At 31.6% G+C, this 13,711-nt stretch overlaps 2 protein-coding genes across 2 annotated transcripts in view; one reads left to right on the top strand and one right to left on the bottom strand.

The window, feature by feature from the left end:
• Nucleotides 1–1,063, top strand: part of LOC115881809 (kinesin-like protein KIF19) — a 77,982-nt gene extending 76,919 nt beyond the window's left edge. The window contains exon 16 of the mRNA XM_030899480.1: nucleotides 970–1,063. Within this exon, the coding sequence (XP_030755340.1) occupies nucleotides 970–1,024 (55 nt within the window). The 3' untranslated portion in view covers nucleotides 1,025–1,063. The remainder of the gene's footprint in view (nucleotides 1–969) is intronic.
• A 5,801-nt stretch (nucleotides 1,064–6,864) lies between these two features.
• Nucleotides 6,865–13,711, bottom strand: part of LOC115881807 (glycine receptor subunit alpha-2-like) — a 34,676-nt gene continuing 27,829 nt past the window's right edge. Inside the window, exons 8-9 of the mRNA XM_030899478.1 lie at nucleotides 9,534–9,669; nucleotides 6,865–7,222 (exon numbers count right to left, since the gene is read on the bottom strand). Of these exons, the coding sequence (XP_030755338.1) occupies nucleotides 6,995–7,222; nucleotides 9,534–9,669 (364 nt within the window). The 3' untranslated portion in view covers nucleotides 6,865–6,994. The remainder of the gene's footprint in view (nucleotides 7,223–9,533; nucleotides 9,670–13,711) is intronic.

Here is a 13,711-nt window from a genome sequence, read left to right as displayed (position 1 = left end):
AGGTAAAATCATAAAATATAATATAGATAATCTTTCTTAGAGAGATAGGCAACCTTCTAAGTATTTTAATGATATACGAATTGTCCATTAAATACCGGTATAAATATTCAGTAGTAATTTTGTCTCTTTCTGTATAACTTTTCGGAACAAATTTTAATTAGTTCAATAAGAACATTATAATGGTTATTGTAATTAAATATCAGGCTATACAGGGTAAATTACAATTTAGGTAGGTGTTATTGAAATTCATACATTTATTCTTCATTTTCACAAATGTGAAATATGTAAAAACCTTACACAATTCTAGGTTTCTTTTTAAAGAAAATCATCTTTATTTTTTTCCTAGAATCCGAAAATCAATAATATAGTAATAAGGATGCCCCATTAATGAAAATCCAACTTTGATGCGTAATTTTTTTGGGGACACCTTGCAGAACTCTATATATTTTTATAAAAATGCTTTCAATTAACCTACTTATGCTCCCAAAAATTTCATTTCAATATAAGTGTTGTTCTCCTTTGAGCCCGTGTCGTCCGTAAAAAGTCTTTTTATTTTTGTCAACTGTTGATGATGCCTAACATTATAGGTTACACAAAGGTTAGCGAAACGTTACGAGTTTAAAATAATGGTTTTGATGTATTACTAAAGACTAAGAAGAATATTATAAACTTATTATTTTTTTTGTTTTTCTTTTTTTATTTTGCTTTTGTCTCTTTATATTATATTGTTTAATGAGAAACCTGTAATTCTTATACTTAGTTCTCAGTTTTTACAACTTCCTCTCAAGAAATATCCAAAGTTTACGCACATACTCTTAATAAAGCAGAACTAATACAATTTATAATACTTTAAGTGAAAACACATTTATTAGAAACAATCAAACACATTATATTTTAAGTTACCTACGCGCATTTTGTCTGCATACTACCTTTTATCTGTAACACTGTAATAAAATTATTATATTTCAGCACAATGAGAAGAGCAATAAGTGAAGATAGAATAGCAGAAACTGCCGGTCCATGATTAAATGACACACGATAAACACTTAAAGCAATACTTACTACTACCTATAATGTGTATTTTATTTCATGTAAATACTTAGTTGTAAATTTTTATTGGTGGCACGATGAAGAAGTACAAGATTTATATTTTGTTAAAGTTTCATCACATAATATGTATAAAATAAAAATGTGAGTATTACGTGCCTAAATAAATCCATTGAGAAATTTTGTAATTGTTTCTTATTCCTATAATAAAAACTTATCATATATTTGAGTATTTTAGGTTTAGTGATTAGTATTGTTGCTAAAACAAATTATCAAAAAAAATATGTAAAATAATAATTTTAAACATCCCAATAGGAGCGAAATTCAAAATTTTTCAAAAAGTGTTAAGTCAGAGTCATCATATCACTGCTCTTGTAAAATTTGTGTGGATCTTAAGAAAAGCTTCCATATAACACGTAACGATATCTGAAGGAGGGTCCACATTTAGTAACATGTTATATAAAATTGCTATTTAACAAGCTACATGTAACATGTTAAAAAAACCGGGAGCCGTCCACATTATAGTTTTCGTAGTCATGAATCGTTTTGGCGAGAAAGAGGTTCAGCTCGCAGCAGCGGCGTGCGTAATTATTTTTGGAGAAAGAGAAAGAAAGTCGAGAAAAAAGCGGTTTTGAGTCCGCTATAGCCTACCAGCAAGATCTAGATACAGTTGAACACAATTAGCTTATCTTTTCAATACTTCCCTCGGCTGTTTCTCGTGGTGTCTGCCTTTTAAAACATTAATAACCTCTAAAAACAAAAAGCAAACCATTTCGAATTATCCACTTAATCTAAACCATGCAGTACCTGATTTGCATTTCTTTTGTTCCCTCTGAAACTGGCCTATTAGATAACGCATTTTTTTCTCAACTTTTTCTTTCCAAATACTTACCATGAAATGATTTGCTGTCATTTCTTTATATGGAAAATTAAGTGGAATGTCATCGATTGTCATGTCCAAGCCAACTGGACGGGAGGCCGACGGGACACAGTTTTTTTTCGATCATACGGTATTATTGACCAGTAAATAAACAAACCACTACACTAAGATTCTGTCGCGCACGTCCCTGAAAATATGAGCGGCTAAACTAGAAATTTAGCAAGTGTGGACGCGTTGTTTCATGTTACAATAGCAATGTTGCACAACATCTTTTGATCTTTACCGACTACAAATGGATAACATCTAGCAAGTTATATAGCATCGAAATTTGCTAAATATAACTAAAAAATATGTAACATGTTATATAACTTTGCTATATAGCAGTGTTATATAGCAAGTGTGGACCGTCCTTGAGAGAATTGAACTGTACATAATACAACTTCGATTCATTTCGATAAAGATCTGTCTAAAGAGAGATGCTATTTTTTAACCGCACAGACCATAGATTAGCGGGAACTGTACTGACCATAAACCGCCGGAAATTTGAGTTTTTATAAAAACTGAAATGTAGTGTGAAAAGATCGTTATTCAGCAATGGAGAGCTCTAGCAACGTCGGAAAAAACAAGTATTTTAAAGAAAGCTGACTCTTTAATATATCGTTTACTATGCCCTCTGGAACAGCATGCGCCCGTCTGGCTGCTGGTGTTGTGTTACCTGCGCATTGAATGTTATTCTATATTTCTTGCTTAGTCCTTATAATTTAGTACTGAATATAAAACCGACCGAGTCTCCATAGCTCAGCGCGTAGAGTTTCTGCCTATCAAGCGAGGAGCGAGGGGCTTACGCTGTGATCCATACTGTGGCAATATGGGGACACTACCCGTACCTTGGAACACTACTAGGACCTTGGATAATGTCCGTAACCTGCACCATAACCTTGGACACAGTCCGTCCATAAGATAACGGTACAGGGGAACACTACCCGTACCTTGGATACTACTAGGACCTTGGATAATGCCCGTACATTGTAAATAGTCCGTACCTTGGACCCTAAAAATATGAAACTCTTGTTTAAAACCAAACAAGGTCTGATAAACAAAATAAACCTACCTCGAATTACTTCCGAGGGCTCAATAATAAACAAAGAAACTGTCCTTTCTTTCATGTAACATTCTGGAGAACAAAAGAAAAGGGACGCCAACGTGCCAGCAAAATACAAATACAAGTTAAGTTGGGACATCCAAAACTCTACCCTAAATTTCGAGACCGGGTCAGAGCAAAAACTTTTTTATTTTATTTTCGTTTATATTCTGATATTAAAGTATTAAATAATTCTGGTGATTCAAAAAAAACACAAATATTTAATACTTTACTATCAGAATGTAAACGAAAATAAAATAAAAAAAGTTTTCGCCCTGACCCGGTCTCGAACTTTGAATCCTCGGATCGTAGTAGGAAACTCTACGCGTGAACTATGGAGACTTATTCGATTTATATTCAATACTAGAATTTAACGGAATTAAATAAAAAAATATAGGATCTTCTTCCGATGCGTAGTAGTGAACGCAACGGGTATCGGCAGCTAGATGGGCCGCATGCTGTTCCAAAGAGCATAGTAAAAGATATATCAAAGAGCCAGCTTTCTTAAAATACTTTCTCGAAAGCGTTGCTAGCTTTTAGACTAATCGGTTTGGTTGTAAGATGTGAACTGTGCGATTTGACATGCAGATCAAATCATTGCATGTAGGGCCCCTTAATGCTAAAGTTGTTTCGTTTGGTTCCTTTTTTTTTATATTTAAGTTTATTGTGGGTTAATAAAGTAAATAAGTATTTTAATTGTTTGTTATTGTTAAGCATGTTAAATTTTACAAAATAAAAAAATTAATTAAAGTAAAAAAAACTGCGGTACGGAATACCGCGCCTGCCCGAGGGTTAAATGAGTATTATAGTTGGGATAATATGGTGTAACAGTAAAATTAACCACAATACACCAAAATACTTTTACTTTTCCACTGGACGCGCGTTTCGTTAACTAAGTTAGCATCATCAGCAGATGATTAAAACTAACACTGAGTTTTAATCATCTACTGATGATGCTAATGTATAGTGGTAATAATAGTGGCAATAGTAGTGGTAATATGGTAGTTAGGTTAGAGAAACGCGCTTCTAGGGCAAAAGTAAAAGTGTTTTGGTGCATTGTGAAGAATTAGCGTTTTATTTTGCTGTGAAATGAGTACTTTACATCTACAAATCCAAAGTAACAGTAGACGGTTGACGTGTAATACTGTTCACATTACCTTCCCAACCTATTGACGATTCTAGGTATGGATTCTAGCAAAGATTCTAGTGCTTCTATAACTCGATTTTTTTTTCTCAGGTAAGATTTCGACAGACGATGACAGAAGAAAAGCAGATGACGTCCCATACCAATCTATTTATTTTACTAAAAAAAGTTTCTAATAATTTTTAAGTTAACTATGGATGGGTTTAAATATAAATCCGTCATGCGTCGTGTTTTGTTGTTTTTAACCAGTTTTATTGGTTTATTTAAAAAATGACAAATCGTATTTCAATTTTATTGGTTTGACGAAACGATGAACGACAAACGGACGCCGATGCGTATGAACTCGCCTTTAGATTTTTGTCATTTTTGACGCTTGTCAAAGTTTGCCAAATTATGGGTTATAATTTTGTGTCAACTTTTGTCAAATACCCTGAGTTATGGAAGATGATTAGTATTATTACGTGTGTTTTGTGTCTTTTGAAGTCAAGTCGAGGAAAAATCGAGTGAAAATTAACTGTAGACCAAGAGCACAGTTTATGGTTAATACTTCCTGCCCAGGCAGAAAGTCTTATACACCAATGAAGTTACCATCGATAAAGTTTGTAGACCATCTCGTCGTAGATAAGTGCATCTCGTTTCGTATATGGTAGAAGGATCATACTAAACACATACTAAAAACTAAAGTAGATGTAAAATATCGACATCACACGATAGGTAAATAATGGATTTTAGTACTGCAGAAAAATAATGTCAAAAAGTACTGGTTTAAAAAAATTAAGATTAACGTTAATTAATTAACTTTTAAGGTATAAAATTTGGTAAGTGTTATTATTAATAAAATAGTTTGTTTTATTTATGTTGTTTTATTTATTCCTGTCGAATATTACAAATTTGTATACAGGGTGGCCCATCGAAAACGTTCCGCAATGCATAACAGCCAGGGTATTTTTTTTTCAAAAAATCCAAAAACACGTCAATTTTGTTTGTGAGGGGCACAACTTTTGCCCCAAAAATGATTGCAAAATCTTCAACCTTCTAAGCGGGGGTGTCATCCCCCAATTTTTTTCAAATGGGAAGGGGGGTCAAGTGGCTTCTCAATGAAAAGGGCTTTCTATTCTCTATATTTCCCCACTTCGTTTTTAAAAATCGGTCGTGCCATTTTGAAAATATGAAAGATTGAAATTTGAAAAGTACTTTTTGCAAAAAACGCAAAAATTGAATTAATTAAAAAAAACTTATCTTATTAATGAAGCAAATGCTGAAAATGTTGCCCGTCAAACTCCATACAGTAAAACAAATTATTTTCAATCCGTTCTAGAACATTCTGAAAGACTTGCGCGGTCACTTCGCGACAAACATCAATAATTCGTCTTCGCAGGTCTTCTAATGAGGCGGGTGGAGTGCTCTACACTTTACTTTTTATGTGTCTCCATAGAAAAAAAGTCTAAAGGAGTCAAGTCGGGTGACCGGGGAGGCTACTCAATTGCACCCCTTCGTCTTATCCACCGAACGGGAAAGTTAATGTTTAAATAAGTACGCACATTTTGAGAGTAATGTGGAGGTGCACAGTCTTATTGAAATATTAGTTCTGCTTCAACGTATCCAGGATTGTTCTCTATGATGTCAGTTAGGGCTGGATCGATGGTATTTTCCAGTAAATCCAAGTACATATCACCTGTTAGATTTCCAGGAAGAAAAAAAGGACTCACAATAGAATTTCTAAAAATACCAGCCCACACTTTCAATTTCTGAGGGTTATGTGTATGCATCTCGTGACAAACCCTGGGGTTGTCCTCAGCCCAGTACCGACAGTTGTGCCGATTAACTACACCGTTCAAAAAGAAAGTACACTCTACCTAACCTGATCGTTCAACCTTGTGGCAAGTAATAGTTTTGATAAACTTTGCAAATTTCAATCCTTCATATTTTCTCAATGACTCGACCGATTTTCAAAAACGAAGCGGGAAAGTATAGAGAATAGACAGCCCTTTTCATTGCGGTACCACTTGACCCCCCTTCGCATTTGAAAAAAATTGGGGGATGACACCCCCGTTTAGAGGGTTGAAGATTTTGCAATCATTTTTGTGGCAAAAGTTGTCCCCCTCACAAACAAAATTGACATGTTTTTAAATTTTCTGAAAAAAAAATTACCCTGGCCGTTATGCCTTGCGGAACGTTTTCGATGGGCCACCCTGTATGTACATAAGTTATATTGATAAATATAATCATAAATGCGGGAAGTTTCATGAAGCTTGAAAGTAAGAAATAGTTCTTTTTATATTTTTTTGGTATGTGGTGTCTTGTTCTTCTTTGTTTTGTCTTATCACGTACCGTTTTTTGTTGAATAAAATAACTCGATTACATGTTTTCAGTTTTATACAGTTTTTTCACAATATTTTGAAGTAATCACTTGTCAGTCAAATTTTAAATATATTTTCTGCTATGCGTTCCAGTTCTACCAACTTATTTCTTTGTAAAATAAAATATAAACTACTTTAAAATTAAAATGACAGACACATTTATCACTGTCAAGGATCTTGTCGTTGGACAGACTATAGTCTTCTAGCTGTACAAGTATTTCCAAGGCGTGTAAATCATGTGTAAAAAAGACTATTATGATTTATTCTTCATATCTTCATAAAAACTAACTACTAGTTAAAAGTAATAGTTCATCTCTTCAGCTTTATTTTTGCATGTAACATTATAAAATTCTTATAATTAATAAAATGAGAATAAAAAAGGTAAAATAATAATATAAAAAAATATTCGATACAATAATCGTTTATAAAGCATAAACGAAATTCCAGTACAGGATATTATATATCACAAAGGCCACCGGAAAGACTATCCTGGCTTTCCGATCTAACCAATTGGCAACATCGCGGGGACACATTTCAGCCCATTGTTGTGATGGCCTTGGAGTGGAAGGTCCAGATTCAATGGTGGCATCTCCATTTGGAGCTTGAACTGGTACGTTTATCGTAGGAACATTCAAAGAATGAGAGGAGTCCTGTAAAAACATTTATTTTATGTATACTATCATTTGCTTAGAGGTCCTAAGCGATATTTAAATAGACTGGTTTGAGACTTACAATTTAAATAGATTAGTTGATCCTTAGATCTAACATTTTAATGTAGATGATACTTATATTAATTAGGATAGAAATGATAAACATAATATATACAAGGACAAATCATTTCTCAAGGTATAGTGTGTAGGTGTTTTTCAGGTTTGTTTTAATATTTATTCGTTTTGAATAAAGAAATGCAACCATCATTTAAAAAAAATCATCAAGATTGGTGAAGCGGTTTCGGCGGGATGGACGTAACAAAAAAATCCTTTGAGCTTTTATACAGAGTTGTTCACCACATACGACACGGAGTATTGTAGCTAAACGATGAGATTTTTACAAATTGTAAGTTTGGAGTTCGTTGAAGGACTATTAGAGCTACAATTTAAAAATATTTTTACAAGATACAGAGTGTCCCAAATAAATAAAAAATATCAAAGTTGTATTTTTTTAAATGGAACACCCTGTATATTATTACATTTTTAGTTTCTACGATTCAAATAAAGGTAAATTTGATTAAGGTTTATTATACTTAAACCTTACCGTTTTTGAAATATTTTCAATTTTGTAAAATTGCAGTAAAAATTTTAAAGCTTTATTTCTCCAAGGGTATCAATGTTTTTAATACTAAATATTTAATGAAGTTTATTTATTGATCAGTTATTGTGTTGCAATAATAAAAATAATACTACCTTATACAGAGTGTCTAAAAATTTATTTTAAATAATTAATGTGTGAATGCCCTGTATATTTTAGGAGAATCAGATGCACAATTAAATTGTCTATCAAATTGTATTATACCATTTTTTACCTATCTCTTCAAGTTTTCGTAGAAAATGCATTTTCTTATAATTTAGACCTCATTTATCAATATATCCATGGAATATTGACATTTTAGATTGTTTTTAAAGCAACAAATGTACAAAATAACGCAGACTAGTAATATTATCGTTTTTAGCAAAACGATAATATTACTAACCCGATTTGTATGCAAAAGAAAATCTATTTAAATCTTTATAAAAGTAATTACCATTAATTAAATATAACACTATTATTTTCGCCCATATACTAATTAATTACATACTTAATTGTGTTCGTTAATAAATTATTATAAATAAATGTGGATTTGAGTCAGAAATCAATATAATAATAAGTTATCAAATTAAAATCTCTGTTGTTATAAATAAGAATTTATTAAAAAATGAAATATCATTTTTAAGGTGTTACTTTTTATCACACTGTCTAATGCCCATACAAAATTCAGTTTTTTAGTATTTGGAGCAATTATTATTAATCAACGCAAACAGTCAGTTAATGTAGTTTGAATACTGGAATCATATTAATTGATCCTCTTTAATAAATATTTAAACAGTTTTTTTTATTTTTTAATGAAATAAACGAATTATATCGACAATATTAGTATCTGTACTCTTTAAAAATTTGGTACATCTTTAAAATAATCTAAAATGTCAATAGTCCATGGGTATATTGATAAATAAGTTCTAAATTACAAGAAAATGCATTTTCTACGGAAACTTAAAGAGATAGGTAAAAATGGTATAATATAATTTGATAGACAATTAAATTATGCATCTGATTCTCGTAAAATATACAGGGTGTTCCATTTAAAATTAAACAAGTTATTTGCCCGTTTGAAGCTAATAATTATTTAAAATAATTTTTAGACACTCTGTATAAGGTATTAAATTATGCAACTTTGAATACCCTTGGAGTAAATGAAGCTGTATACAAATTTTTACCTTGCAATGAAGCACAAATATTTAAAAAATGCTCACAAAAATTGTAAGCCTTAAGTATAATAAACAGGCTTAATCAAATTTACCTTTATTTAATCGTAGAAACTAAAAATGTAATAATATACAGGGTGTTCCATTTTAAAAAATACAACTTTGATATTTTTTACTTATTTGGGACACTCTGTGTCTTGTAAAATTATTTTTAAATTGTACCTCTAATAGTCCTTCATCGAACCCAAAACTTACAATTTGTAAAAATCTCATCGTTTAGCTACAATACTCCGTGTCGTATGTGGTGAACAACCCTGTATATGTATGGATGTTTACTCATGCAACAATTTTAAGTATCTATGATTTTTTCACAGTTGAATATCTACACTGCAACTCATGAATTGTAGTTTAGTAATTTAGTTTTAGTACTTATCTGAATTAAGAATTTATACTCATACTTAAACATAATATATTTATTATTAGGATTTTTTTCACTACTCACATAGTAATTTCCCGAAAGTTTGGCATCCACACTCGAAAAAGATCCCAATTTTCTAACTTCTTTTCTGGCTAATCTTGGAGATAAGGCACCTTTAATGATATATTTACTGCTTTGTTTTGCCAACTCAACTTTCTTTCTGTAAAAGAATAAAATGAAGTTGAAAAGAAGTTTAAACATATAATCAGAGTTATGATACTGAGTGTTATGATATTGCCTGTATAATTTAATAGTGTATTTTAACTTATATTGATTAAACTTTATCGAGTCTTATTTCGACACAGAAAAAATACAGTATTAGTACATTTCTATACATCTTCAAAAATAATCTCTTCAATATACAGGGTGGTCGGAACTGTATTCCGAAAACTTCGGTAGTATATTCTGCAGATAAAAATAAATAAAGTTCGTATAAATGTATGTACTAAAATGCTTCGTTACGGAGATACAGGGTGTAGAAATTTCATTCATTTCTTCCAAATAATTTATGAAGTAACGTCAATATTTGGATGAAAATTGGTGTCTGAGAGTTTTTTGACATGAGAAATTTGACTTTGAAGTCAATATGACTCTTACTTGTAGAGGGCGCCAGCTACATATTTTTTAACTGGTTTGAAGAGTAATAACTTTTCATCAGTACCTGTATAAAACTACTGAGTAAAAAATTATACATTTACGACTTTTTTACGTAAAAAAGGTCTCCTAGTAAAAATCGCTACTAGTAATGGTTCTCGAGATATTTGAAATAGAAATTATAAATACCTGTCATCATTGACACAAAATTAAACATTGACTAAATAGTATTAGACCGACATGAAAAATTTTAAATTTTTTTGTGCCAAAAGTTCAACAGAAACTGTTTTATCATTTTTTTTTTCATAGAAAAATTTATGATTAAAATAATTAATTTGAGAAATTTTTATTTTTTTAAATTAATCAACGTTTTTATTTTTTGTCAATAATGACGTGTATTTACCATTTCCATTCTAAATATCTTGAGAGCGATTGCTCGTTTACGTTGCTCGTTAACTTAGTTTTTTACGTAAAAAGTTACGGAAATGTATATTTATTCACTAAGTACCGTATGATCGAAAAAAAATGGCGTCCAGTTGGCTTGGAAATGACGATCGATGATATTTCCAGTATAATTTTACATATAAAATGACAGCGATCTTCATTTCATAGCCATCGCTGACGCCGTTTTTATTCGATCATACGGTAGTTTTATACAGGGATACGAACGATAAGTTATTACTCTTCAAACCTGTTAAAAAATATGTAGGTGGCGCCCTCTACAAGTAGAAGTCATATTGACTCCAAAATCCAACTTCTCATGTCAAAAAACTTCCAGATACCAATTTTTATGCAAATATGGACGTTACTTCATAAATTATTTGGAAAAAATCGAAATAAAAATGAAACTTTTACACCCTGTATCTCAGAAACAAAGCATTTTAGGACATACATTTATACGAACTTTTTTACTTACTTTTATCTCTAGAATATGCCGCCGAAATTTTCGGAATACAGTTCGGACCACCCTGTATGTGTCTCCTATATATTTCTTAATGGTTTCAGCTATTAATCATTTTAAATTTGCTTGTATTTTATAAATTATTATGAATAACTTGACTAGAAGTAGTATTGTTTTATTGCATATTTTTTTAATGATCTGTATTACTTACTAGTCTACCAAAATAATTTTATTAATCAAAAAACAAAAAAAAAAAAAAAAAAAAAAAAGTAATTATTTTTAAAAGGCGATAATCTAAAAATACACACATTGTTTGTAGAAATAGTTAGCGAATGTAATAGCGGCATTGTCAAAACGTCATCTCACTAAAGTGATAATTTTTTACACAAAACAATTTCCAAACAGAACAAATATATTCCGGCATGCCACACAAACGATTGACATGGCAAATAAGAAAATAATTAGGCTTTTATGTAGATAATGTGGTGCTAATAGTTCTAAAAAGAGGTCTTTTCAGAATACTTAATAATATTTGCAGTTCAATTTAAAGGTAAGTGTGATTAAAGAATATGAATTTTAATTGCAAAGTAGTTCAGGAATTTGCAAACATATTGTATAAAATGATTGGCCGCACTGTAGCGTTTTTTAAACAACTACCACTGCGAACGGCAGCTTTTCATCGGAGAGCAGTCGTGGATAAAACTAATTAAGAACAATAAACAAAAAAATAGATATTGGGCGCCAGGCATGTACAGAGAAAGAAAACACAGTTGTATATTACTTAAAACTAATGACTATATTTATTCATGATGAATTCTGATGGTAAATAGCATTGTACAATTTTAATAATTGTATAGTGGTTATTTGTTGAGTGAAACTATGTATGTAAATAATATTAAATGCGTTCTATGAAAAGACTATGAAAAAATACAATGCGATTAACGTTATAGAAAATATAAGAAAAGTAGCATTACTTTATTTAAATTGTTAAAATTTTATGCGGTGTTAAATCAGATGTGATGCAACCTGTAGATTCTAGATTCTATGTCTCGTTATTCATCTGTTAATATGGCGCATTAATAATATCTATAGAAAGTAATAATATTACAAGGCGTAATATAATAAAACCCTGAAATCTAAATCACGTATATTCTGAATCGACATAAAATGTTCTAAATAATCCTAACCACTAAATATAGTCTGTACGATATTATTTAAAATGTACGTTACTGTTTAAGACTGAAAATATAGAAAATCTAAAACATAAAACTAGAACTTAAATACACACTTAGCTGTTCTTTATGTAATCTTGCTTCAAACAGTAGCAGCGTGGGGTGGTCTCGCATCTCTGTACTCAGCCATCCAACACAACCTAAGGGGCCAGAATGAGACACCATATATTGGTACAGCCGTAACTAATTAGCTTACAGCTGGGAACGAAGCAACATGGGACTCAGAGCTACATCCACGCTTTGCTTAGCACTTATATTGAAAAAATCGTTCTTACTGGGGACACTCGTCCACAGGACATCCCGTACATAAGATAATGTCTGTACATAAGATATTACCCGTACCTTGGACACAGTCCGTACCTTGGACCCTCGAATTACTTCCGTGGGCTCAATAAATAATAAACAACATGTCCTTTCTTCCATGTGACATTCTGAAGGACAAAAGAAAAGGGACGCAAACGTGCCAGCAAAACACAAATACAAGTTGGGACATCCGTAACTCTACCCTGTAGCCTCGAAATAGCAGCTGATTCAAATTATGCAGCAATATTTAAATAATCACCATGTGAGGTTAAGCACACAAAGTGAGGTTAAGCACGGAGAGAGTTGACAGAAGCGATGTTGACAGCGCCTCCTCAGAGCAGTGAAAGGATAATAGGGTTGGCGACTAGGGAACGTAAAAATTACGCGTCAAAAAAACTATCCGGCCTGAACGGGAGGGAATCCGGTGATGATAGGCCAGACATCATATATTATATATAAAAAGACATGTAACAAACTAAAAACTTGTTTGTACATTATTGTGACTGATGACCAAGGGGATCAGAGTAGTTAACTAAGACCTTAATTTACTGATTAACTACGTGTAGTTTTTTCTTCAAAACTACGTCTTTTCCAGTTCATTAACTACATGAAAACTACGTTAATAAACTATGTATTGATATTATGAATAATTTTGCTTTGTATAGAGGGATCTAAATATCATGATGTGTGGAGAATATTATATTTAAAACCATATTTCTTCCGTTTTCACTTAGAATTTTTTTTCTAAGCTTCAACTTATTATAACCTCACCTCAAACCTTTGATGTTTGAAAGTTACATACATAGGTTACATAAACTACATTAACTTCGGCTAATTACATGGTTTATGTTCTCTATTAACTACATGTAATGTGGTTTATGTAGTTTTAAAAGTAACATGTAGTTTTCGAACCCTGCTGATGACACATTTAAACGAATCTTCTTCTTTCGTTGACATTTCCAGCTTTTTTCACTTTCTACTTCGACGACTTTTTCCACTTTCTGTTTTTTACAGATACGTCCATACAGGTGGCCTTTCATACAGCAATGGCACTTCATTTCCATTCATCTTTTGAGAGCGATTGCTCGTTTACGTTGCTCGTTAACTTAGCTTTTTTACGTAAAAGTTACGGAATATATGATATTTATTCACTAAGTAGTTTTACAGGTACG

The sequence above is a fragment of the Sitophilus oryzae genome, unplaced genomic scaffold, assembly GCF_002938485.1.
Source record: "Sitophilus oryzae breed Bouriz unplaced genomic scaffold, Soryzae_2.0 scaffold_1740_pilon_pilon, whole genome shotgun sequence".
NCBI lineage: Eukaryota > Metazoa > Arthropoda > Insecta > Coleoptera > Curculionidae > Sitophilus > Sitophilus oryzae.
The sequence above is the reverse complement of the archived record's forward strand: the minus strand, read 5'-3'. Positions and strand labels throughout refer to the sequence as shown.